Source organism: Somniosus microcephalus, unplaced genomic scaffold (genome assembly GCF_052327205.1).
Source record: "Somniosus microcephalus isolate GS21.2 unplaced genomic scaffold, FLI_Smic_1.0 scaffold438, whole genome shotgun sequence".
Lineage (NCBI taxonomy): Eukaryota > Metazoa > Chordata > Chondrichthyes > Squaliformes > Somniosidae > Somniosus > Somniosus microcephalus.
The window spans coordinates 143,977-168,199 of NW_028225625.1; the positions used below are offsets into that span (position 1 = coordinate 143,977).

Genomic DNA, 24,223 nt, shown 5'->3' on the forward strand with positions numbered 1-24,223 from the left:
CACAGATGCATTTATGGGGAAGCCACATGAGGGAGAAAGGAGTGGGAGGATATGCCACAGAACTCAGCAATGTAATCAACAACATAGAAGAGAGGAGCAGGAGTAGGCCATTCGGCCCCTCGAGCCTGCTCCACCATTCAATGCGATCATGGCTGATCATCCAAATTCAGTCCCCTGTCCCTGCCTTCTCCCCATATCCCTTGATCCCTTTAGCCTTAAGAAATATATCCAACTCTTTCTTGAATATATTTAATTAATTGGTAAATATATTCAAGGAGTTAGATATATTTCTCACTTGAATTCACTTCTCCAGATCACTAGTCCAGGCCTCTGGATAACTAGTCCAGTAACATAACCACTATGGTACGGTACCCGTACTCATGTCCCCCTTTTCCCAGCCCAGGGTCAGTGAAGCTGATTTTCAGGCCCCAGCTGCTGCACAGGTTGGTTGAAAGGATCCTCCAACCAATCGGGGAGCCTGAGGGGCGGGACTTGTGCTGCATGATTGTCTGATCCGCAGGGCAGCGAGTTTCTCCAGTCCCTTGTTCAGGGCCCGGGGCCAGAGGAGGCTGTGGGCCTTTATTCCCCTCATTGGACACAAGGCTCTTTGGCTCAGAACACACAGGCTCAGATTTTAAAAACAGGTTTACAGGAAACAGTGGAATCGACCCACCGCAGTCACACTGTGGACACTCTGGTGTGTCAGCGGGTGGGATACACCAGGGAATCCCTTTCCACACACTGAGGTTGACTCTAATGATCGGGAGTCCTAGGGTTTCGGACACCAGATAATCAAGCTCACAAGAACACAAATTGTCTCTCCAGACTTTATTAAGAGCGCTGAATAACACAGATCGGGTGATAATTCCCTCAATCTGGAGAATAGAAGTACAGTGGATTCACGCGCGATCTTCTCGAGTCTGTTCCAACTGACAACAGCTTAAGTGGCCTGTTCTTATACACAAGCTTGGTTACCGCTCAGGAAATGGGATTGTTTGGACCCGTCTGTTGACCGCCTCCTGAACTCCAGCTAATTCAGGGAATTTAGTCCATCTGTGACTAGACTATAACCACAAGCCCGTCTGGTTATCACACCTATACGGTCCGTGAGGTTATTATTAGATTCACACCCAGACGTTGTGCCTTTACTTGTCTGGCACTTCATCCCATAACACAGGTACAGGGGCTCAGTAATGTTTCATTCATCAGACAAAGACAAAGTACAACAACATACTGGTCAGCTTAACAGAATCTCATCATATTTATGGGGCTATAAATATAAAAGGCACTAATAAATCCAGTAGTGAATTCAGGAGAAATATCTTTACCCAAAGAGTGATAGAATGGGGAACTCGCTAACACAAGGAGTTGTTGAGGTGAACAGCACAGATGCATTTATGAGGAAGCCACACGAGGGAGAAAGGAATAGGAGGATGTGTTGATCGGGTTAATTGAAGTAGGGTGGGTGTGGGACATAAACACTGGCATGGACCAGTTGGGCCGAATGGCCTGTTTCTGTGCTGTACATTCTATGTAACACCATCAACTGTCAAAAGAAGGGAATCATCAGCACAACAGTCTTAAAGATTAAACAGCAGTCCAAGAATTTATAAAACATTCATCCATTCCATGTTCATGTCACCCCAGCTTTCTACAGGGCCCTGCACTACAGAACAGTGTGAACCTGCTGGTGTTTCAGCAGAGTCGAGGACTGAGAGAATCCCTTCCCACACACAGAGCAGATGAACGGCCTCTCCCCAGTGTGAACTCGCTGGTGTCCCTTCAGATTCCCGGAGCTTTTAAAGCTCATCCCACAGTCAGAACATGTAAACAATCTCTCATCGGAGTGAACTTGCTGGTGTTGCTTCAGATCCGCAGAGGTTTTAAAGCTCTTCCCACAGTCAGAACATTTAAATGGTCTCTCATCAGTGTGAACTCGCTGGTGTGTCACCAGGTGGGCTGACTGAGTGAATCCCTTCCCACACACGGAGCAGGTGAATGGTCTCTCCCCAGTGTGAACTCGCTGGTGTACCTTCAGATTCCCAGAGCTTTTAAAGCTCATCCCACAGACAGAACATTTAAATGGTCTCTCATCAGTGTGAACTCGCTGGTGTGTCACCAGGCTTGATGACTGAGTGAATCCCTTCCCACACACGGAGCAGGTGAATGGTCTCTCATCAGTGTGAACTTGCTGGTGTTTCAACAAGTTGGATGACTGAGTGAATCCCTTCCCACACACGGAGCACGTGAATGCCCTCTTCCCAGTGTGAACTCGCTGATGTCCGTTCAGATTCCTGGAGCTTTTAAAGCTCTTCCCACAGACAGAACATGTAAATGGTCTCTGATCGGAGTGAACTCGCTGGTGTTGCTTCAGATCCCCAGAGGTTTTAAAGCTCTTCCCACAGGCAGAACATTTAAATAGTCTCTCATCAGTGTGAACTCGCTGGTGTCTCAACAGGTTGGTTGACTGAGTGAATCCCTTCCCACACACGGAGCAGGTGAACGGCCTCGCCCCAGTGTGAACTCGCTGGTGTCTCAACAGGTTGAATGACTGAGTGAATCCCTTCCCACACACGGAGCAGGTGAACGGTGTCTTTCCTGCTCTCTCCAGCTGCTGTCCCTTCAGCTCCTGGGACATTTGAAGGCTTTTCCCACAGTCGGAATGTTTCACCGGCCTCTCCCCAGTGTGAACTCGCTGGTGTGCCAGCAGATTCGAGGACCGAGTGAATCTCTTCCCACACACAGAGCAGGTGCACAGAATCTCTCCTGCTCTCTCCAGCTGGTGTCTCTTCAGCTCCTGGGACCTTTTAAATCTCTTCCCACAGTCAGAACATTTAATCAGTCTCTCATCACTATGAACAAGCTGTTGTCTCAGGAGGGTGTCAGAATGACAGAATCGCTTCAAAAACACGGAGCAGGTCAACGGTCTCCCATCGGTGTGGCCAAGCTGGTGTCTCAGCAGCACGGAGGGTGCAATTAATCCCTGCCCACACACGGAGCGGGTTAAAGGTCTCTCCCTAGTGTGATCTTGCTGATGTGCCATCGGAGCGGATGGCTGAGTGAATCCCTTCCTACACACGGGGCCGGTGAATGGGCTCTCCCCAGTGTGTAGCCACTGGTGTCGCTTCAGGTACTTGTAGATTTTGAAGCTCTTCCCACACTCAGAACATTTAAAAGGTCTCTCATTAGTGTGAACTCGCTGGTGTGCCAGCAGATTGGGGGAGCGACTGAATCAGGTCCTGATGAATCGAGCGACTCTGTCTGTTCTTGACGTAATGTTCGGTCTGAGCTTCCTGTCTGTAAATGCTCCACTTCTAAAACCCTGTGAAAGGAGTGTAGAAAGGGGTAAGAGGGAGAATGTTGCCTCCTGTCCCCCTTTCCCAGCCCAGGGGCAGTGAAGCTGATTTTCAGACCCCAGCTGCTGCACAGGTTACATACGAACATACGAATTAGGAGCAGGAGTAGGCCACTCGGCCCCTCGAGCCTGCTCCACCATTCAATAAGATCATGGCTGATCTGATTACTCCACATTCCCACCTACCCCCGATAACCTTTCACCCCCTTGCTTATCAAGAATCTATCTACCTCTGCCTTAAAAATATTCAAAGACTCTGCTTCCACCGCCCTCTGAGGAAGAGAGTTCGAAATACTCACGACCCTCTGAGAAAAAATTTCTCCTCATCTCGGTCTTAAATGGGCGACCCCTTATTTTTAAACCGTGACCCCTAGTTCTAGATTCTCCCACAAGAGGAAACATCCTCTCCACATCCACCCTGTCCAGACCCCTCAGGATCTTATATGTTTCAATCAAGTCACCTCTTACTCTTCTAAACTCCAGCGGATACAAGCCTAGCCTGTCCAACCTTTCCTCATAAGACAACCCGCCCATTCCAGGTATTAGTCTAGTAAACCTTCTCTGAACTGCTTCCAACGCATTTACATCCTTCCTTAAATAAGGAGACCAATACTGTACACAGTACTCCAGATGTGGTCTCACCAATGCCCTGTATAACTGAAGCATAACCTCCCTACTTTTGTATTCAGTTTCCCTCGCAATAAACAATAACATTCTATTAGCTTTCCTGATTACTTGTTGTACCTGAATACTAACCTTTTGCGATTCACGCATTAGGACACCCAGATCCCTCTGCATCTCAGAGCTCTGCAATCTCTCACCATTTAGATAATATGCTTCTTTTTTATTCTTCCTGTCAAAATGGACAATTTCACATTTTCCCACATTATACTCCATTTGCCAGATCTTTACCCATTCACATAACCTTTCTATATCCATTTGTAGCCCCCTTATGTCCTCGTCATAATTTACTTTCTGACCTATCTTTGTGTCATCAGCAAATCCAGTACTGCTGCCAGTGCCCCATGAATTGAAACCCATTTCTCCCACACCAATCTGTGAGCCACTCTTTGATCTTATTGACCCTATGCCAATTTGCTTGTGGCTCACTTTGTAATCCAGAGATTACTTTGTGGTTCTGCTTTTTAATTTAGCCCCTAGCTGCTCGTACTCCCTCAGTAGAACCTCTTTCTTAGTCCTACCTATGTCCTTGGTACCTGTGTGGACCACGACAACTGGATCCTTCCCCTCCCACTCCAAGTTCCTCTCCAGCCCAGAGGAGATGTCCTTAACCCGGGCACCGGGCAGGCAACACAGACTTCGGGACTCACGCTCTCGGCTACAGAGAACAGTATCTATCCCCCTAACTATACTGTCCCCTACCACTACTACATTCCTTTTTACTCCCGCAACTTGAATGGCCCCCTGTCCCACGGTGCTGTGGTCAGATTGCTCATCCTCCCTGCAGTCCCTGCTCTCGCCCACCCAGGCTGCAAGAACCTCGTACCTGTTGGACAAGTGCAAGGGCTGAGGCTCCTCCAATGCTACCTTCTGGATCCCCATTCCTGCCTCACTCATAGTCACACCCTCCTGTCCCTGACCACGGACCAAATCTGAAGGATTTAACCTAAGGGGTGTGACTGCCTCCTGGAACAAAGTGTCCAGGTAACTTTCTCCCTCCCTGATGTATCGCAGTGTCCGATGCTCGGACTCCAGCTCATCAACTGCATCCAGGAGAGCTCTTTGAGCCAGCATGTAGAAAATCTTACAAGAGAGGGGGCGGTACTGGACCTAATTCTAGGGAATCTAGCCGGGCAAGTGGTGGAAGTGTCAGCAGGAGAGCATTTTGGTGACAGTGACCATAATTCAGTGAGATTTAAGGTAGTCATGGAAAAGGACAGAGATGGACTGGAAATAAAGGTTCTAAATTGGAGGAAGGCCGATTTTAATATGATAAGGCAGGATCTGGCCAAAGTGGACTGGGATCAGCTACTTGTAGGAAAATCCACATCGGAGCAGTGGGAATCTTTCAGAAAGGAAATAGTGAGAGTACAACACAAACATGTTCCCGTAAAAGTCAAGGGTGGGACCAACAGACCCAGGGAACCCTGCATGTCAAGGGATATACAAGAATGGTTTAGGAAAAAAGGGAGGCATTTGGCAGATACAAAGGACTAAAAACAGTGGAAGCCCTAGAGGAGTATAGAAAGTGCAGGGGGGTACTTAAAAAAGAAATTAGGAGAGCGAAGAGAGGGCATGAAAAAACACTGGCAGGCAAAATAAGGGAAAATCCCAAGGTGTTTTATAAGTATATTAAGGGCAAGAGGATAACCAGGGAAAGAGTAGAGCCCATTAGGGACCAAAGTGGCAATCTGTGCGTAGAGCCGGAAGATGTGGGTGAGGTTTTAAATGAATATTTTGCATCTGTGTTCACTATAGAGAAGGACGATGTAGGCATAGAAATCAGGCAGGGGGGATTGTGATATACTTGAACATATTAGCATCGAGAGGGAGGAGGTACTGGCGGTTTTAGCAGGCTTAAAAGTGGATAAACCCCCAGGCCCAGACGAGATGTATCCCAGCCTGCTGGGTGAGGCAAGGGAGGAGATTGCAGGGGCTCTGACACAAATTTTCAGAACCTCTCTGGCCACAGGGGAGGTGCCAGTGGACTGGAGAACAGCTAACGTAGTACCATTATTCAAGAAGGGTAGTAGTAGGGATAAACCAGGGAATTACAGGCCAGTGAGCCGAACATCAGTGGTCGGGAAATTATTGGAAAAAGTTCTGAGGGACAGAATTAGTCTCCACTTGGAGAGGCAAGGATTAATCAAGGATAGTCAGCATGGCTTTGTCAGGGAGAGATCATGTCTAACCAATTTGATTGAATTTTGAGAGGGGGTGACTAGGTGTGTGGATGAGGGTAGTGCAGTTGATGTGGTCTACATGGACTTCGGTAAGGCTTTTGACAAAGTCCCACATGGGAGATTGGTCAAGAAGGTAAGAACCCATGGGATCCAGGGCAATTTGGCACATTGGATCCAAAATTGGCTTAGTGGCAGGAGGCAGAGGGTGATGGTCGAAGGTTGTTTTTGTGACTGGAAGCCTGTGTCCAGTGGTGTACCGCAGGGATCGGTGCTGGGTCCTTTGCTGTTCGTCGTGTACATTAATGATTTAAATATTAATGTAGGAGGTATGATCAGTAAGTTCGCAGATGACAGGAAAATTGGTGGAGTGGTAAATAGCGAGGAGGGAAGCCTCAGGCTACAGGACAATATAGACGGGTTGGTCAGATGGGCAGAACAGTGGCAAATGGAATTTAACCCTGAAAAGTGTGAGGTGATGCATTTTGGGAGGACTAACAAGGCAAGGGAATACACAATGAATGGTAGGACCCCAGGAAGGACAGAGGATCAGAGAGACCTTGGTGTGCAGGAGGACAGGTAGATAAGGTGGTTAAAAAGGCATATGGGATACTTGGTTTCAATAGCCGAGGCATAGAATGTAAGAGCAGGGAGGTTATGATGGAGCTGTAGAAAACGCTGGTTAGGCCACAGCTGGAGTACTGTGTGCAGTTCTGGTCGCCACAGTATAGGAAGGATGTGATTGCATTGGAGAGGGTGCACAGGAGATTCACCAGGATGTTACCTGGGCTGGAGCGCTTCAGCTATGAAGAGAGACTGGACAGGCTGGGGTTGTTTTCCTTGGAGCAGAGAAGGCTGAGGGGGGACCTGATTGAAGTGTACAAAATTATGAGGGGCACAAAATTATGAGGGGCATAGATAGGGTAGATAGAAAGGAACTTTTCCCCTTAGTAGAGGGGTCAATAACCAGGGGCATAGTTTCAAAGTAAGGGGCAGGAGGTTTAGAGGGGATTTGAGGAAAAACTTTTTCACCCAGAGGGTGGTTGGAATCTGGAACTCACTGCCTGAAAGGGTGGTAGAGGCAGGAACCCTCACAACATTCAAGAAGCATTTAGATGAGCACTTGAAACGCCATAGCATACAAGGCTACGGACCCAGTGCTGGAAAATGGGATTAGAATAGACAGGGCTTGATGGCCGGCGCGGACACGATGGGCCGAAGGGCCTCTTTCTGTGCTGTATAAATCTATGACTATAACTCTGAGCCGAAGTTCCTCGAGTTGCAGACACTTCTGGTCACCACACTTTAGGAAGGATGTGAAGGCCCTTGAGAGGGTGCAGAGGAGATTCACCAGAATGGTTCCGGGGATGGGGGATCTTAGCTCCAAGGACAGGTTGGAGAAGCTGGATTTGTTTTCATTAGAGCAAAGGAGGTTGAGGTGTGATTTGACAGAGGTGTACAAGATTATGATGGGTTTGGATAGGCTGGATGGTGAAAGGCTGTTCCCACCAGTTGATGGGACAAGGACTAGGGGACACAGATTTAAGGTTTTGGGCAAGAGATACAGGGGGGATGTGAGGAAAAACTTTTTAACGCAGCGAGTGGTGAGGACCTGGAACTCGCTGCTGATGGAAGTGGTGGAAGCGGAGACACTCAATGTTTTCAAGGGGAGACTGGATAGGCACTTGAGGGAAATAAACTTGCAGGGCTACGGGGATAGAGCGGGGTAGTGGGACTGACTGGATTGCTCTACAGAGAGCCGGCACGGACTGGATGGGCCGAATGGCCTCCTTCTGTGCCTCTATGGCTCTCTGTGGTTGCTGTGGATCACACTGGGGTCCACCAGCTCCCACATGCTACAGCTGCAACACATCACCTGCCCGGCCATCTCTATTGTATTTTATTTAACTAATTAGGTTTTCAAGTTTTGAAATAACCAATTGTCTATTAATAGTTTTTAATCTAGGTAATAACCTTGTTTAATTTATTACATTTAGCTATATGCTTTAGGTCTTTACTGTAACTTAGCCCACAGTCCTAATTAAACCCTAGTTGTTTATATTTTTTCACGTATCAAGCAGCACCTCTTACCCCCACCTCATCGAATTCGCTCACTCACCCAATTCCCGAGTTAAGTACTCTGTAGAAGCCGTACTCCGTAGAACTGGACTCCGTGCTACTTACCTCCCAAACATTTCCCCTTCCACACTCAAAAGGCCGATGAATTTCAGGTCCTGATGAATGGAGTGACTCTCTGAGCTCTTGATGTGAAGTTTGATTTGAGTTTCCCCGTCTGTCAATCCTGCCCTTCTCACAGCCGGTGAAAGGAGTTTCAAAAAGCCATCACCGAGAGTCCAGGACAGAAATTGACAACATTCTCCCCCAGCAACAATTCTCTTGTCCTCACCCAATCACGTTCCCTTAGCAACAAGGTATTGAAACTTCTTTTATACATTCTCGCAAAATATTACACACAGGTGTCTTCAACCAATCTCGCTCCCCCAGCAACAACTCCCCGGTCCTCACAGGATACTAGTTTGGCAACATAAAATGATATGGAACCTTCCAGAACTTTGGGCACTTTTTAATGGTTAATTACAAAATGGGTAGTTTTGCAGCTACCAATTACTGTAACTCATCAATACTCACAATTCTGATTCATCGACTTTGCATCATAGAATAGTAGAATTACATTAATACATCCAAAGGGCTTCCAGCAAATAGTTTGCAGAAGGCTGCACCACTGAATAAATGTGAAATATTTAGTGTTTCCCACATTCAATAACTGTTCATTTTATTTTGCCTCATTTGAATACATTAATCTGACTGGCTGAAGGGCACTGATGTAATTTGACTGGAGGCCTTCTATCAATTATCTTGCCTACCCTCAATCTGGCAAGAAACTACTTAAAAATGTCGACTATTCCTCAATTCCATTAATGTCAAGCACAATGGTTTTAATGGGAACAGACACAAACAGTTAATTCCTGCCCCTTGCCCACCACAACAGCACTTAGACACACTATGGGGAATCCTCATGGGACAAAGATGGAAGCTTTGTGAATTTAACACAAAATGAGGGCAGCGAATGTTGTAAAGCCTAAGGGGGAATTACAGGTTGTGTCCCGAGCTGAGCCGCCCCCTCTTAAGCTGAGTTTGTTTTGTCTTGTTTCTTATTTACAAGTTCACTTCTTACAAAACATTCTTTAATTCTTTATGTTGCTGCTTTAAGCTGTATAATTTTCACCCTAACAGATATGTACTTGAAGTGCCGTAACCTACAAGGCTACGGACCAAGTGCTGGAAAGTGGGATTAGGGAGGATAGCTCTTTGTCGGCTGGCACGGACAAGATGGGCCGAATGGCCTCCTTCTGTGCTGTAAATGTCTATGATTCTATGATTCATTGATCATCCCATTCCCAAGCTGACTCTGTGTTAACACCTCAGACGAGCCATCCCACGTAGAGTGACTCCCTCAACCTGTTCTCCCGGTTACAGAACCAGTTTGTCTCTCTCAGGAATGCCCAAGGCTCTGTTGTCTGGGCACCAACTCACCCGTGACCTCACATGTTGCCAACAAGTCTGCTGCCTGAGCAGTTTGCAGTGTTATTAGGTCTGTAGGTCTCTTAGCAACCACCTCCCTTATCAAGCAAAGGGCTCATCTCCTGACTTTGGCTGTTATCATTCCAAACTTCAGCATTCTCTGTCTTTTAGCTTCAATCTGTCTGTGTCCACCCAGTGACAACACTGAGCTCCTCCCTCCAACCACTGACACTCGCCCTCTTGCTGAGAAAGAAAGACTTGCATTTATATAGCACCTTTCACAACCTCAGGATGTCCCAGAGCGCTTTAAAGCCAATGAAGTACTTCTGAAGTGTAGTCACTGTTGTAATGTAGGAAACGCAGCAGCCAATTGGCGCACAGCAAGCTCCCACAAACAGCAATGTGACAATGACCAGATAATCTATTTCAGTGATGTTGATTGAGGGATAAATATTGGCCCCAGGACACCGGGGAGAACTCCCCTGCTCTTCTTCAATGTAGTGCCACGGGATCTTTTACATCCACCTGAAAGAGCAGACGGGGGCCTCGGTTTAACATCTCATCCGAAAGACGGCACCTCTGACAGCGCAGCACTCTCTCAGTACTGGAGTGTCAGCCTAGATTTTTATGCTCAAGTCTCTGGACTGGGACTTGAACCCACGACCTTCTGACTCAGAGGTGAGAGTGCTGCCCACTGAGCTAAAGTGCCTGGAGCTAAGCCAGCTGGGATACTTGACATAGGATTACATCAGATATACGGCACAGAAACAGGCCATTCGGCCCAACCAGTCCATGCCGGTGTTTATGCTCCACTCGAGCCTCCTCCCGTCTTTCCTCATCTAAATCTATCAGCATAACCCTCGATTCCCTTCTCCCTCATATGCTTGTCTAGCCTCCCCTTAAATGCATCGATACTATTCGCTTCAACCACTCCCTGTGGCAGCGAGTTCCACATTCTCACCACTCTCTGGGTAAAGAAGTTTCTTCTGAATTCCCTATTGGATTTCTTGGTGACTATCTTATATTGAGGCCTCTAGTTATGCTCTTCCCCACAAGTGGAAACATTCTCTCTGTATCCACTCTATCAACATTTTTCATAATTCTAAAGCCCTCTATTAGGTCACCCCTCAGCCTTCTGTTTTCAAGAGAAAAGAGACCCAGCCTGTTCATCCTTTCCTGATATGTATACCCTCGCATTTCTGGTATCATCCTTGTAAATCTTCTCTGCACCCTCTCCAGTGCCTCTATATCCTTTTTATAATATGGCGACCAGAACTGTACGCAGTACTCTAAGTGTGGTCTAAACAAGGTTCGATACAGGTTTAGCATAACTTCACTGCTTTTCAATTCTATACCTCTAGAAATAAACCCTAGTGCTTGGTTTACTTTTTTATGGCCTTGCTAACCTGTGTCGCAACTTTTAGTGATTTGTGTATTTGTACTCCGAGATCCCTTTGTTCCTCTACCCCACCTAGACTCGCACCCTCCAAGTGATAAGTGACCTCCCCATTCTTCCTACCAAAATGTAATACCTCACATTTATCTGTTCAGCCTTGGTCAGTCTGCAAAAACTGTGAAATGTTTAATAATGAAATCAGGGAGTCAAAAAGCTCAGGTGAGGCAGTTTAAAAAGACAGTCCCTGACCAGAGATTGCTGGATGCTGACACTCGGTGCTCACGAGGATAGAATGTCCCATTCCCCAGGCACAGACATCCAGCACCTCGATCACAGCAGCAATTCACAAAACAATGGCAGTATAACTTGGAGCAGAGACGGTTAAGTGGAGCTGTGATCGAGGTGCTCAAAATTAGGAGGGGCTTTGATCGAGCAAACAAGGAGAAGCTGTTGTCACTGGCAGGAGGGTCGGTAACGAGAGGACACAGATTTCAGATCATTGGCAAAAGAATCGAGAGAGGAAATGAGGAGACTTTTTTTACACAGCGAATTGTGATGATCTGGAATGCGCTGCCTGAATGGGAGGTGGAAGCAGATTCAATAGTAACTTTCAAAAGGGAATTGGATATATCCTAAAAGGAGAAATTTGCAGGGCTGTGGGGAAAGAGCAGGGCAGTGGGACTAATTGCATCGCTCTTTCAGAGAGCCAGCACCAGCACGATGGGCCGAAAGGCATCCTACTGTGCTCTATGATTCTATAACATCAGCTTCTCTCTGCTCACTAGTACGGAGAGAACAGGGAATAATCTTTAAATCCAGCCCAGTTATTGGGGCTCTTAACATTAACAAGCCCCAGTTGCCTGAATTAACATGGTTCAGTCCTGGATGTGATTAAAGGCATCGGAAACAGTGGAATTGACCCACCGCAGTCACACTGTGGACACACTGGTGTGTCAGCGGGTGGGATACACCAGGGAATCCCTTTCCACACACTGAGGTTGACTCTAATGATCGGGAGTCCCAGGGTTTCGGATACCAGATAATCAAGCTCACAAGAACACAAATTGTCTCTCCAGGCTTTATTAAGATCGCTGCATAACACAGATCGGGTGATAATTCCCTCAATCTGGAGAATAGAAGTACAGTGGATTTGCACGCGATCTTCTTGAGTCTGTTTCAACTGACAACGGCTTAAGTGGCCTGTTCTTATACACAAGCTTGGTTACCGCTCAGGAAATGGGATTGTTTGGACCCGTCTGTTTACCGCCTCCTGAACTCCTGCTGATTCAGGGAATTTAGTCCATCTGTGACCAGACTATAACCACAAGCCTGTCTGGTTATCACACCTATACGGTCCGTGAGGTTATTATCAGATTCACACCCAGACGTTGTGCCTTCACTTGTCTGGTACTTCATCCCACAACACGGGTACAGGGGCTCAGTAATGTTTCATTCATCAGAAAAAGACAAAGTACAACAACCTTATCTGAGGAAGGATGTTCTTGCCATGGAGGGAGTGCAGCGAAGATTCACCAGGCTGATATCTGGGATGGCAGGAATGACGTATAAGGAGAGATTGGGTCGATTGGGCTAACACTCGCTGGAGTTTAGAAGAATGGGAGGGGATCTCATTGAAACTTATAAAATTCTAACAGGACTAGACAGACTAGATGCAGGAAGGATGTTCCCGATGGCCTGGGAGTCCAGAAACAGGGGTCACAGTCTAAGGATAAGGGGTAGGCCATTTAGGACAGAGATGAGGAGGAATTTCTTCACCCAGAGAGTGGTGAACCTGTGGAATTCTCTACCACAAAAGGCAGTGGAGGCCAAATCATTAAATATATTCAAGAAGGAGTTGGATATATTTCTTAAGGCTAAAGGGATCAAGGGATATGGGGAGAAGGCAGGGACAGGGTACTGAATTTGGATGATCAGCCATGATCTCATTGAATGGCGGAGCAGGCTCGACGGGCTGAATAGCCGACTCCTGCTCCTATCTTCTATGTTTCTATGTAACATACTTGTCAGCTTAACAGAACCTCATTATATTTATGTGGCTATAAATATAAAAGTCACTAATAAATCCAGGAGGGAATTCAGGAGAAACTTATTTACCCAGAGAATGGTGAGAATGGGGAACTCGCTACCACAAGGAGTAGTTGAGGTGAACAGCACAGATGGATTTATGGGGAAGCCACACAAGGGAGAAAGGAATGGGAGGAGGTGTTGATCGGGTTAATTGAAGTAGGGTGGGTGTGGGGCATAAACACTGGCATGGACCAGTTGGGCCGAATGGCCTGTTTCTGTGCTGTACATTCTATGTAACACCATGAACAGTCAATCGAAGGGAATCATCAGCACAGCAGTCTTAAAGATTAAACAGCAGTACAAGAATTTATAAAACATTCATCCATTCCATGTTCATGTCACCCCAGCTTTCTACAGGGCCCTGCGCTACAGAACAATGTGAACTCGCTGGTGTCTCAGTAGGTCTGATGACCGAGTGAATCCTTTCCCACACACGGAGCAGGTAAACAGTCTCTTTCCTTTTTTTTCCAGCTGGTGTCTCTTCAGGTTCTTCGAATATTTAAAGCTCTTACTACAGTCAGAACATTTAAATGGTCTCTCATCAGTGTGAACTTGCTGGTGTCTCACCAGGCTTGATGACTGAGTGAATCCCTTCCCACACACGGAGCAGGTGAATGGCCTCTCCCCAGTGTGAACTCGCTGGTGTTGCTTCAGATCCCCAGAGGTTTTAAAGCTCATCCCACAAACAGAACATGTAAACGGTCTCTCATTGGTGTGAACTTGCTGGTGTTGCTTCAGATCCCCAGAGGTTTTAAAGCTCTTCCCACAGTCAGAACATTTAAATAGTCTCTCATCAGTGTGATATCGCTGGTGTGTCAGTAGGTTGGATGACCGAGTGAATCCCTTCCCACACACGGAGCAGGTGAATCGTCTCTCTCCTGCTCTCTCCAGCTGGTGTCCCTTCAGCTCCTGGGACATTTGAAAGCTTTTCCCACAGTTGGAATGTTTCACCGGCCTCTCCCCAGTGTGAACTCGCTGGTGTGCCAGCAGATTCGAGGACCGAGTGAATCTCTTCCCACACACGGAACAGGTGAACAGAATCTCTCCTGCTCTCTCCAGCTGGTGTCTCTTCAGATCCTGGGACCTTTTAAATCTCTTCCCACAGACAGAACATTTAATCTCATCACGGTGAACAAGCTGGTGTCTCAGGAGGGTGGAAGAATGAGAGAATCACTTCAAAAACACGGAGCAGGTCAAAGGTCTCTCATCGGTGTGGACAAGCTGGTGTCTCAGCAGCATGGAGGGTGCAATTAATCCCTTCCCACACACGGAGCGGGTTAAAGGTCTCTCCCTCGTGTGAACTTGCTGGTGTATCATCGAAGCGGATGGCTGAGTGACTCCCTTCCACACACGGGGCCCGGGTTTCCCCCAGTGTGTAGGCACTGGTGTCGCTTCAGGTATTTGTAGATTTTGAAGCTCTTTCAGAACATTTAAACGGTCTCTAATCAGTGTGAACTCACAGGGGTGCCAGCAGATTCAAGGAGCAATTGAATCAGGTCCTGATGAATCGCGTAGCTCTGTCAGAATTTGATGTGATGTTTGGTTTGAGCTTCCTGTCTGTAAATGCTCCACTTCTAAAACCCTGTAAAAGGAGTGTAGAAAGGGTAAGGGGGGGAAGATTAGCCTCAAAGAACAAACAGGGCAGAGCCGGTCCCACTGGTGTCCAGCCGTGCCCACAATAACCAGTGGGCCAGAAACAGCCCAATCCACCTCACTGACTTGGCCCTGAAGTCAAATCAAGTCTCATCAAAGTCTCATCAAATGACATCCTTTGTGACTGTGACAAAGGTAAACTATCCCTCCTCATCCTTCGTGACTTGTCTGCAGTCTTTGACACGGTTGACCACTCCATCCTTCTCCAATGCCTCTCCACCGTCGTCCAGCTGGGTGGGACTGCACTCGCCTGGTTCCATTCTTATCTATCTAATCGTAGCCACAGAATCACCTGCAATGGCTTCTCTTCCCGCTCCCGCATCGTTACCTCTGGTGTCCCCCAAGGATCTATCCTTGGGCCCCTCCTATTTCTCATCTAAATGCTGCCCCTTGGCGACATCATCTGAAAACGCAGCCTCAGTTTCCACATGTACGCTGATGACACCCAGGTCGACCTCACCACCACTTCTCACGACCCCTCCGCGATCTCTAATCCGGTTCTGGGTGAGCAGAAATTTTCTCCAATTAAATATTGGGAAGAGTGAAGCAATTGTTTTCAGTCCCTGCCACTGACTCCATCCCTCTCCCTAACATCTCTCTGAGGCTGAACCACACTGTTCACAACCTCGGTGTCATATCTGACCCTGAAATGAGCTTCCGAACACATATCCGCAGCATAACAAAGACCGCCTATTTCCACCTTGGTTACATCGCCCGTCTCCACCCTTGCCTCAGCTCATCCGCTGCTGAAACCCTCACCCGGCCCTTTGTTACCTCGAGACTCGACTATTCCAACGCACTCCTGGCTGGCCTCCCACATTCTACCCTATGTAAACTTGAGGTGATCCAAAACTACCCGTGTCGTAACTCAACGCCAAGTCCCGTTCACCCATCACCCCTGTGCTCGCTGACCTACATTGGCTCCCGGTTAAGCAGTGCTTCGATTTCAAAATTCTCATCCTTGTTTTCAAATCCCTCCATGGCCTCGCCCCTCCCTATCTTAGTTATTCCCTTCAGCCTCACAACCACCCGCCCCCCGCGATAGAATCACAGAAAAATTACGGCACAGAAGGAGGCCATTCGGCCCATCTTGTCTGTGCCGGCCGATTAAGTGCTATCCACACTAATCCCACTTTCCAGCACTTGGTCCGTAGCCTTGTAGGTTACGGCACTTCATGTGCACATCCAAGTACTTTTAAAATGTGATGAGAGTTTCTGCCTCTACCACCCTGTCAGGCAGTGAGTTCCAGACCCCCACCACCCACTGGGTGAAAACATTTCTCCTCAACTCCCCTCTAAACCTCCGACCAATTACTTTAAATCTACGCCCCCTGGTTGTGGACCCCTCTGCCAAGGGAAATAGGTCCTTCCTATCTCGGCCCCTCAGAATTTTATACACCTCAATCAGGTCTCCCCTCAGCCTCCTCGGTTCCAAAGAAAACAACCTCTTCCCCCCTGAGACATCTGCGTTCCTCCAATTCTGCCCTCTTGAGCATCCCTGATTATAATCGCTGCACCATCAGTGGCCGTGTCTTCTGTTGCCTCGGCCCTAAGCTCTGGAATTCCCTCTCTGAACCTCTCCGCCTCTCTTTCATAGAAAATAGGAGCAGGAGTCGGCCATTCGGCCCCTCGAGCCTGCTCCGCCATTCAATGAGATCATGGCTGTTCAAAACCCACCTCTGTGACCGAGCTTTTGGCCATCTGCCCTAATTTCTCCTTCTGTGGCTCGGGGTCACATTTTTCAATGTCTTACAATCCTCCTGTGCAGCTCCTTGGGACGATTTCCTACGTTAAAGGCGCTATAGAAATTCAGGTTGTTGTTGTTCCCATTGTTGGAGGTGAGCTCTGAACAGGCCCCGCCCCCTCCCCCTACTCCGCATGCGCCGCTCCAAGGTGAGCGCAGGCTCTGAACAGGCCCCGCCCCCTCCCCCTACTCTGCATGCGCCGCTCCAAGGTGAGCGCGGGCTCTGAACAGGCCCCACCCCCTCCCCTACTCTGCATGCGCCGCTCCAAGGTGAGCGCAGGCTCTGAACAGGCCCCACCCCCTCCCCCTAATCCGCATGGCCGCTCCAAGGTGAGCGCAGGCTCTGAACAGGCCCCACCCCCTCCCCTACTCTGCATGCGCCGCTCCAAGGTGAGCGCAGGCTCTGAAAAGGCCCCGCCCCCACCCCCTACTCCACATGCGCCGCTCCAAGGTGAGCGCAGGCTCTGAACAGGCCCCACCCCCTCCCCCTACTCCACATGCGCCGCTCCAAGGTGAGCGCAGGCTCCGAACAGGCCCCACCCCCTCCCCTACTCCGCATGCGCCGCTCCAAGGTGAGCGCGGGCTCTGAACAGGCCCCGCCCCATCCCCCTACGCCTCTCCAAAGTGAGCGAGGGCTCTGAACAGGCCCCACCCCTCCCCCTACACTGCATGCGCCGCTCCAAGGTGAGCGCGTGCTCTGAACAGGCCCCGCCCCACCCCCTACTCCGCATGCGCCACTCCAAGCTGAGCGCAGGCTCTGAACAGGCCGCACCCCCTCCCTTACTCCACATGCGCCGCTCCAAGGTGAGCGCAGGCTCTGAACAGGCCCCGCCCCGATCCCCTACTCCACATGCGCCGCTCCAAGGTGAGCGCAGGCTCTGAACAGGCCCCAACCCCTCCTCTACTCCGCATGCGCCGCTCCAAGGTGAGCGCGGGCTCTGAACAGGCCCCGCCCCATCCCCCTACTTCGCATGCGTCTCTCCAAAGTGAGCGCGGGCTCTGAACAGGCCCCGCCCCTCCCCCTACACTGCAGGCGCCACTCCAAGGTGAGCGCGGGCTCTGAACAGGCCCCGCCCCCACCACCTACTCCGCATGTGCCGCTCCAAGCTGAGCGCGGGTTTTGAACAGGCCCCACCCCCTCCCCCTACTCCGCATGCGCTGCTCCAAGGTGAGCGTGGGCTCTGAACAGGCCCCGCCCCCTCCCCCTACTCTGCATGCGCCACTCCAAAGTGAGCGCGGGCTCTAAACATGCCCCGCCCCTCCCCCGACTCCGCATGCGCCGCTCCAAGGTGAGCGCGGGCTCTGAACAGGCCCCGCCCACTCCCCCTACTCCGCATGCACCGCTCCAAGGTGAGCGCAGGCTCTGAACAGGCCCCTCCCCCTACTCCGCATGCGCCGCTCCAAGGTGAGCGCGGGCTCTGAACAGGCCCCGACCCCTACTCCGCATGCGCCGCTCCAAGGTGAGCGCCGGCTCTGAACATGCCCCGCCCCCTCCCCCTATTCCGCATGCGCCGCTCCAAGGTGAGCGCAGGCTCTAAAGAGGCCCCGCCCCCTCCCCCTGCACCGCATGCGTCGCTCCAAGGTGAGCGCGGGCTCTGAACATGCCCCGCCCCCCCCCTATTTCGCATGCGCCGCTCCAAGGTGAGCGCAGGCTCTAAAGAGGCCCCGCCCCCTCCCCCTGCACCGCATGCGCCGCTCCAAGGTGAGCGCGGGCTCTGAACATGCCCCGCCCCCTCCCCCTATTCCGCATGCGCCGCTCCAAGGTGAGCGCGGGCTCTGAACAGGCCCCGCCCCCTCCCCCTATTCCGCATGCGCCGCTCCAAGGTGAGCGCGGGCTCTAAAGAGGCCCCGCCCCTCCCCCTGCACCGCATGCGCCGCTCCAAGGTGAGCGTGGCCTCTGAACAGGCCCGGCCCCCTCCCCCTACTCTGCATGGGCCACCGGGGCCCGCTCCCGAGGATGAGCCGCTACCGCGCCTGCGCAGGGCCTCGCATTCTGGGGAAGGCCCGGGCAACCGCGAGAGTCCGGATCACCGGCGGAAAGTGAGTTTTATCAGGGTTTTTTTATACATAGCGGAGAGAAGCGAGGGCGGGGAGATAAATAAAAAGAAAATACAAACCGCACCGTCCCAGCGCCCTCCCGGCACCGAGCGGAGCAGATTGAGCGGCCGCAGCCCCTTGTCCTCTGCAGGGAGCCGGACTGGGGCACGCGATCAACTCCACGGCGGTGACTGACGGGAGCTCCGACCAATAGGGAGAGAGCGGGCGGAGCTCGGAGGACTGAGGTGGCGGTGGGTCCTGCAACCAATCGGGGTGTCCGAGGGGCGGGACTTCCGCCGCCTGCTTCTCCCGCTGCTGAGACAAGCGGAATGCAGCAGAGGGCGCTCTTCTGAGTTTGGGGCTCAGGCCTGTTAGTGGAGCAGTGCAGAGGGAACTTTACTCTGCACTGGGCTTTACTCCCTCAGCACTGCACTGGAGGGGCAGCACAGAGTTTTAGACTCGAGTCTCTGGAGTGGGACTTCAACCCACAACCTTCTGACTCAGAGGAGAGAGTGCTGCCGCCTGAGCCACGGCTGACACTCTGTATCTAACCCGTGCTGTACCTGCCCTGGGAGTGTTTGATGGGACAGTGTAGAGGGAGCTTTACTCTGTATCTAACCCGTGCTGTACCTGCCCTGGGAGTGTTTGATGGGACAGTGTAGAGGGGGCTTTACTCTGTATCTAACCCGTGCTGTACCTGCCCTGGGAGTGTTTGATGGGACAGTGTAGAGGTAGCTTTACTCTGTATTTAACCCGTGCTGTACCTGCCCTGGGAGTGTTTGATGGGACAGTGTGGAGGGAGCTTTACTCTGTATCTAACCCGTGCTGTACCTGCCCTGGGAGTGTTTGATGGGACAGTGTAGAGGGAGCTTTACTCTGTATCTAACCCGTGCTGTACCTGCCCTGGGAGTGTTTGATGGGACAGTGTAGAGGGAGCTTTACTCTGTATCAAACCCATGCTGTACCTGCCCTGGGAGTGTTTGATGGGACAGTGTAGAGGGAGCTTTACTCTGTATCTAACCCGTGCTGTACCTGCCCCAGGAGTGTTTGATGGGACAGTGTAGAGTGAGATTTACTCTCTATCGAACGCGTGCTCTACCTGCCTTGCGAGTGTTTGATGGGACAGTGTACAAGAAGCTTTACTCTGTATCTAACCCGTGTTGTACCTGCCCTGGGAGTGTTTGATGGGACAGTGTAGAGTGAGATTTACTCTCTATCTAACCCGTGCTCTACCTGCCCTCATGAGCAAATTTGGCTAGGGTAAATAAAATCAGAGAGTTAAATGCGTGGCTCAAAGACTGGTGTGGGAGAAATGGGTTTTGCTTCTTGGGACACTGGCAGCAGTACTGGGACAGGAGAAAGCTGTTCCGTTGGGACGGAGTTCACTTGGCCAGTGTTGGGACTAGAATCCTGGTGAATCGAGTAACTAGTGCTGTGGAGAGGGCTTTAAACTAATTAGTGGGGGGGAGGTTTCAAGAGAGCGAAAAATAAAAATGTCAGCGGAGAAGGCAATAGAGCAAGGTAGCAGTGGAGGAATTAAAAACCAGAGCGTGTCAGGAAGGGACAGAATATATAAAGATAAAGGTAAAGTTGTAAAGGGGGTAAAAGCAGGAATAAATTGTCACAAAACATATTTTAAAGTTCTTTATCTGAATGCACGCAGCATTCATAACAAAATAGACGAGTTGACGGTACAAATAACTACACATTGGTATGATCTGGTGGCCATTACGGAGACATGGCTGCAGGGTGACCATGACTGGCAACTAAACATTGAGGGGTATTTGACTATTAGGAAGGACAGCCAGGAAGGAAAAGGAGGTGGGGTGGCTGTGTTAATAACGGATGGAATCACTGCAATAGTGAGAAATGATATTGGGTCAAAGGATCAGGATAGTGAAACGGTTTGGGTGGAAATAAGGAATAATAAGGGGAAAAAGTCACGAGTGGGCGTAGTCTATAGGCCTCCTAACAGTTGCAACTCTATTGGTCGGAGTATAAATCAGGAAATAGTTGGGGCTTGTAATAAGGGAACAGCTATAATCATGGGAGATTTTAACTTTCATATTGACTGGACAAATCAAATTGGGCAGAGCAGCCTTGAGGAAGAGTTCATAGAGTGCATTAGGGACGGGTTCCTTGAGCAGTATGTTACTGAAACAACCAGGCTCTCTTGAAACCTCCCCGCCACTAATTAGTTTAAAGCCCTCTCTACAGCCCTAGTTATTTGATTCACCAGGATTCTAGTCCCAGCACTGGCCAAGTGAACTCCGTCCCAACGGAACAGCTCTCTCCTGTCCCAATACTGGTGCCAGTGTCCCAAGAAGCAAAACCCATTTCTCCGACACCAGTCTTTGAGCCACGCATTTAACTCTCTGATTTTATTTACCCTAGCCAAGTTTGCTCATGAGGGCAGGTAGAGCACGGGTTAGATACAGAGTAAAGTTCCCTCTACACTGTCCAAGGCAATCTTAGATCTGGTCCTGTGTAATGAGACAGGATTAATAAAAAATGTCCTAGTAAAGGATCCCCTTGGAATGAGTGACCATAACATGGTTGAATTCCAAATTCAGTTGGAGGGTGAGAGAGTTGGATCTCAAACCAGCGTACTAAGCTTAAATAAAGGAGACTATGAAGGTATGAGAGCAGGGTTGACTAAAGTGGACTGGGAAAATAGATTAAGGTGTAAGACGGTACATGAGCAGTGGTGTACATTCAAGGAGATATTTCACAACTTTCAAGAAGAATATATTCCACTGAGGAAAAAGGGGCGTAAAAGAAAAGACAGCCATCCGTGGCTAATAAAGTAATAAAGGATAGTATCCGACTGAAAACAAGGGCATATAAAGTAGCCAAATCTAGTGGGAGGATAGAAGATTGGGAAGTATTTAAAAGCCAGCAAAGAATAACTAAAACATTAATTAAGAAAGGGAAGATAGATTATGAAAGTAAACTAGCAAAAAATATAAAAACAGATAGCAAGAGTTTCTACAGTTATATAAAAAGAAAAAGGGTGGCTAAAGTGAATGTTGGTCCCTGAGAGGACGAGACTGGGAAGTTAGTAGTGGGGAACATGGAGATGGCAAAAACGCTGAACAAATATTTTGTATCAGTCTTTACAGTAGACGACACTAAAAATATCCCAACACTGGAGAAACAGGGGGCTATGGGGGGGGAGGAGCTAAACACGATTAAAATCACTCAGGAGATGGTACTCGGTAAGATAATGGGACTGAAGGCGGATAAATCCCCTGGACCTGATGGCTTACATCCTAGGGTCTTGAGACAGGTAACGGTGGGGATTGCGGATGCATTGGTGGTAATTTTCCAAAACTCCCTAGATTCAGGCAAAGTCCCAGCAGATTGGAAAACTGCTAATGTAATGCCCTTATTTAAAAAGGGAGGTAGACAAAAGGTTGGAAACTATTGACCAGTTAGCCTAACATCTGTGGTTGGTAAAATGTTGGAGTCCATTATTAAGGAAGCAGTAACAGGACATTTGGATAAGCATAATTTAATCGGACAGAGTCAGCATGGTTTTATAAAGGGGAAGTCATGTTTGACAAATTTGCTCGAATTCTTTGAGGATGTAACAAACAGGGTGGATAAAGGGGAACCAGTGGATGTGGTGTATTTGGACTTCCAAAAGGCATTTGACAAGGTGCCACACAAAAGATTACTGCACAAGATAAAAAATCATGGGATTGGGGGTAATATACTGGCATGGGTGGAAGATTGGCCATCTAACAGAAAACAGAGAGTTGGAATAAATGGTTCATTCTCGGGTTGGCAATCAGTAACTAGTGGTGTTCCGCAGGGGTCAGTGCTGGGACCCCAACTCTTTACAATCTATATTAACGATTTGGAGGAGGGGACCAAGTGCAACATATCCAAGTTTGCCGACGATACAAAGATGGGAGGGAAAGCAGTGAGTGAGGAGGACAGAAAAAACCTGCAAAAGGACATAGACAGGCTAAGTGAGTGGGCAGAAATTTGGCAGATGGAATATAATGTTGGAAAGTGGGAGGTTATGCACTTTGGCAGAAAAAATCAAAGAGCAAGTTATTATCTAAATGGAGAGAAACTGCAAAGTGCTACAGTACAAAGGGATCTGGGGGTCCTGGTGCATGAAACGCAGAAGGTTAGTATGCAGGTACAGCAGGTGATCAGGAAGGCCAATGGAATCTTGGCTTTTATTGCAAGGGGGATGGAGTATAAAAGCAGGGAAGTCTTGCTTCAGTTATACAGGGGACTGGTGAGGCCACACCTGGAATATTGCGTACAGTTTTGGTTTACATATTTAAGAAAAGATATACTTGCTCTCGAGGCAGTTCAGAGAAGGTTCACTCGGTTGATTCCGGAGATGAGGGGGTTGACTTATGAGGAAAGGTTGAGTAGGTTGGGCATCTACTCATTGGAATTCAGAAGAATGAGAGGCGATATTATCAAAACATATAAGATTGTGAGGGGGCTTGATCGGGTGGATGCGGGGATGATGTTTCCACTGATGGGTGAAACTAGAACTAGGGGGCATAATCTTAGAATAAGGGGCTGCCGTTTCAAAACTGAGATGAGGAGAAACTTCTTCACTCAGGGTGGTAAATCTATGGAATTTGCTACCTCAGATAGCTGTGGAAGCTGCGACATTAAATAAATTTAAAACGGAGATAAACAGTTTCCTAACTGATAAGGGAATTAGGGGTTACGGGGAGCGGGCAGGGAAGTGGACGTGAGTTTAGGTTCAGATCAGCCATGATCCTATTGAATGGTGGAGCAGGCCCGAGGGGCCGTATGGCCTACTTCTGCTCCTACCTCTTATGTTCTTATGTTCTTTTTCTCTTCACATATCTATAAAAGCTTTTACAGTCAGTTTTTATGTTCCCTGCAAACTTACTCTCATATTCTATTTTCCCTGCAAACTTACTCTCATATTCTATTTTCCCCTTCTTAATTAATCCCTTTGTCCTCCTTTGTTGAATCCTAAACTGCTCCCAATCCTCAGGTTTACTGCTTTTTCTGGCCAATTTATATGTCGTCTCCTTGGATCTTCTGCTATCCCTAATTTCCCTTGTTAGCCACGGTTGAGTCACCTCTTTTGTTTTATTTTTATGCCAAACTGGGATGAACAAATTCTGTAGTTCATCCATGCGGTCTTTGAATGTTTGCCATTGCCTGTCCATCGTGAACCCTTTGAGTGACATTCCCCAATCAATCCTACCCAACTTGCTCCTCAGACCATCGTAGTTTCCTTTATTTAAATTTAGGACCCTAATCTCTGAGTCAACAACTTCATTCTCCATCTTAATGAAACATAGAAACATAGAAGATAGGAGCAGGAGCAGGAGCAGGCCATTCGGCCCTTCGAGCCTGCTCCGCCATTCAACGAGATCATGGCTGATCATCCAAACCCTAGCACCCGGTCGCTGCACCGACAGCCATCCCACCCAAGCCCTATCCCCGTAACCCCACGTATTTAATCCCCCCTAACACTAAGGGCCAATTTTTATCATAGCCAATCAACGTAACCCGCACATCTTTGGACTGTG

The 24,223-nt window shown here is 48.9% G+C and overlaps 1 protein-coding gene across 1 annotated transcript in view; it reads right to left on the minus strand.

Moving 5' to 3' along the window:
• LOC147081761 (uncharacterized) overlaps nt 1-24,223 on the minus strand; it is a 73,597-nt gene that overhangs the window by 22,399 nt on the left and 26,975 nt on the right. The window contains exons 3-4 of the mRNA XM_085980705.1: nt 13,741-14,050; nt 1,965-2,301 (exon numbers count right to left, since the gene is read on the minus strand). Of these exons, the coding sequence (XP_085836831.1) occupies nt 1,965-2,301; nt 13,741-14,050 (647 nt within the window). The remainder of the gene's footprint in view (nt 1-1,964; nt 2,302-13,740; nt 14,051-24,223) is intronic.